General features: G+C 36.1%; 1 protein-coding gene across 1 annotated transcript; it reads left to right on the top strand.

Moving 5' to 3' along the window:
* The first annotated feature begins 394 nt into the window (after positions 1–394).
* LOC129919639 (trypsin alpha-like) lies at positions 395–1,246 on the top strand. Its single transcript, XM_056000593.1, has one exon. The coding sequence runs from the start codon at positions 493–495 to the stop codon at positions 1,123–1,125; it is 633 nt and encodes a 210-aa protein (XP_055856568.1). The 5' UTR covers positions 395–492; the 3' UTR covers positions 1,126–1,246.
* The last annotated feature ends 544 nt before the right edge of the window (positions 1,247–1,790 follow it).

Raw genomic sequence — 1,790 nt, 5'->3', positions numbered from 1 at the left:
TTATTGCATTTTGTCTTCCAATGCATTAGTTCCGAATCCTAGAGTTGCCCCCACAACTCTTCCAATTAATTGCTTCATATTTATTGCTCCACACTTGGGGTTCGCCGTGTTTGGTATTAATTGCCACATGCTTCAATCAAAATAAGTCGCTTTAAGGAAATTGCAGTTCCTAACTAAGTGGCAATGTTTATGTTAATAAAACACACACACAACATAAACTTTCAAAAGTGCAAAATGAGTGCATAGTTAAAATTGATCTTAAGAAAACAGCTCGCGTTCGATGAAGTTTCACAGTTGTTATCACGACACAGCTCTTCCTAAATCCACTGCCTCAATGAGATAATTTCGCAAACTAACAAAAGTAGTTTAAGACTTGTTGCTGCTTTGAGCTTTGTTTGCCTTGTGTGTGCTTTTGGTACTCTAGAGAATACCGATCGCATAGTTAATGGAGAAACGGCAAATATTCTCGAATTCCCACATCAATGTTCTATTATGGAAAAAAAACACCACGTTTGTGGATGCAGCATAATTTCCCCAACCCACATTTTGACAGCAGCTCATTGCGTTGAAGACAAACCTAAAGTGAGTGATTTGCAAGTACGTGTCGGTTCTTCAAAACACGAATCTGGTGGTACTGTGAAGGATGTCAAGGCTTACAAAATCCATCCGCTCTTTAATAGCGAACTAATGGATTACGATGCAGCAGTTATCAGACTATCTTCTCCTTTAATATTCGGTAATTCAGTAAAAGCCATTGAACTCTGTACATCAACACCAAAAGATGGAACTCCAGCTTTCATCAGTGGGTGGGGATTGATGAAAAATGATGGTGAAGACTTATCACCCGTCCTTAAGATGGCGAAAGTTGAAACTATGTCGCACGAAAGTTGCTCCAAAACAGCTTACGGAAAAAATATTAAGGAATGTATGATTTGCCTCAAGGGCAATGGATCTGATGCATGTGAAGGTGACTCTGGTGGCCCCATGATAATAGAAGAGCCGAGTAAATGTCTGATCGGTATCACATCGTTTGGATTTCATTGTGGTTCTGAAAAATATCCTGGAGTATCTGCGTTAGTTCCCAAATGTTTGACATTCATTGAAAAATCAATGAAAGAAATGTAAAAGTCGCAAATAAAATGAAACTTTACTCGTAAATAAAAAATTGTTATTTAATCCTTGTGTCTTTTTTCTCACATTTCAATGATTTATTTTATTGCGGGGCCCTTTAACTTTAAAGATTTTAAAGAACGTTGTATTAAACTCTTCTCAGAAATTTCCTACGTTGACAAATGGTAGAATTGTAATAAGTGATCTGTTTTCACTTGGTGTAAAATAAATCACACGAAATAGTCAAAATCAACTTTAAGAAAATTAAAATTTCATAAAATCTCGAACAAATTAAATATTAAAAATTTCTTAATGTGGGCATATCAAAAACAAAAAACATAAAATTCGTTCTTCACCGGATCTCTTACGGTACCGCTAAAAGTATATTAAAGTGTGAGAATGCTTCACAAAAACCTAGGGCGTGTATGTAGGAGGGGAAGGTGGGGGGGTTTTTTCCGGAAATTCTGTCTGTCCGTCTGTAAAAACCTCGAGCTGCAGCCTTAGGTAATGAAGCGATTTTCTTCAAACTTGGTAGTTAACAGTTTTGGGTGATTCCCTAGAGGAAAATTTAAAATTTTATTTTTAGGACCGAAAATAACAGTACCTACCTGTCATATATAGGAAAAAGAAAAGCAAATTTTTTTTTCGAAAACGGCTCTAACGGTTTTGATTAAAATTTG

Source organism: Episyrphus balteatus, chromosome 4 (assembly GCF_945859705.1).
Source record: "Episyrphus balteatus chromosome 4, idEpiBalt1.1, whole genome shotgun sequence".
NCBI classification, from domain to species: domain Eukaryota; kingdom Metazoa; phylum Arthropoda; class Insecta; order Diptera; family Syrphidae; genus Episyrphus; species Episyrphus balteatus.
This window is presented reverse-complemented; position numbering and strand designations above follow the sequence as displayed.

Coding starts and splice junctions, on each gene's coding strand:
- LOC129919639 (XM_056000593.1), top strand. CDS start 493: ATGGAAAAAAAACACCACGTTTGTGGATGCAGCATAATTTCCCCAACC.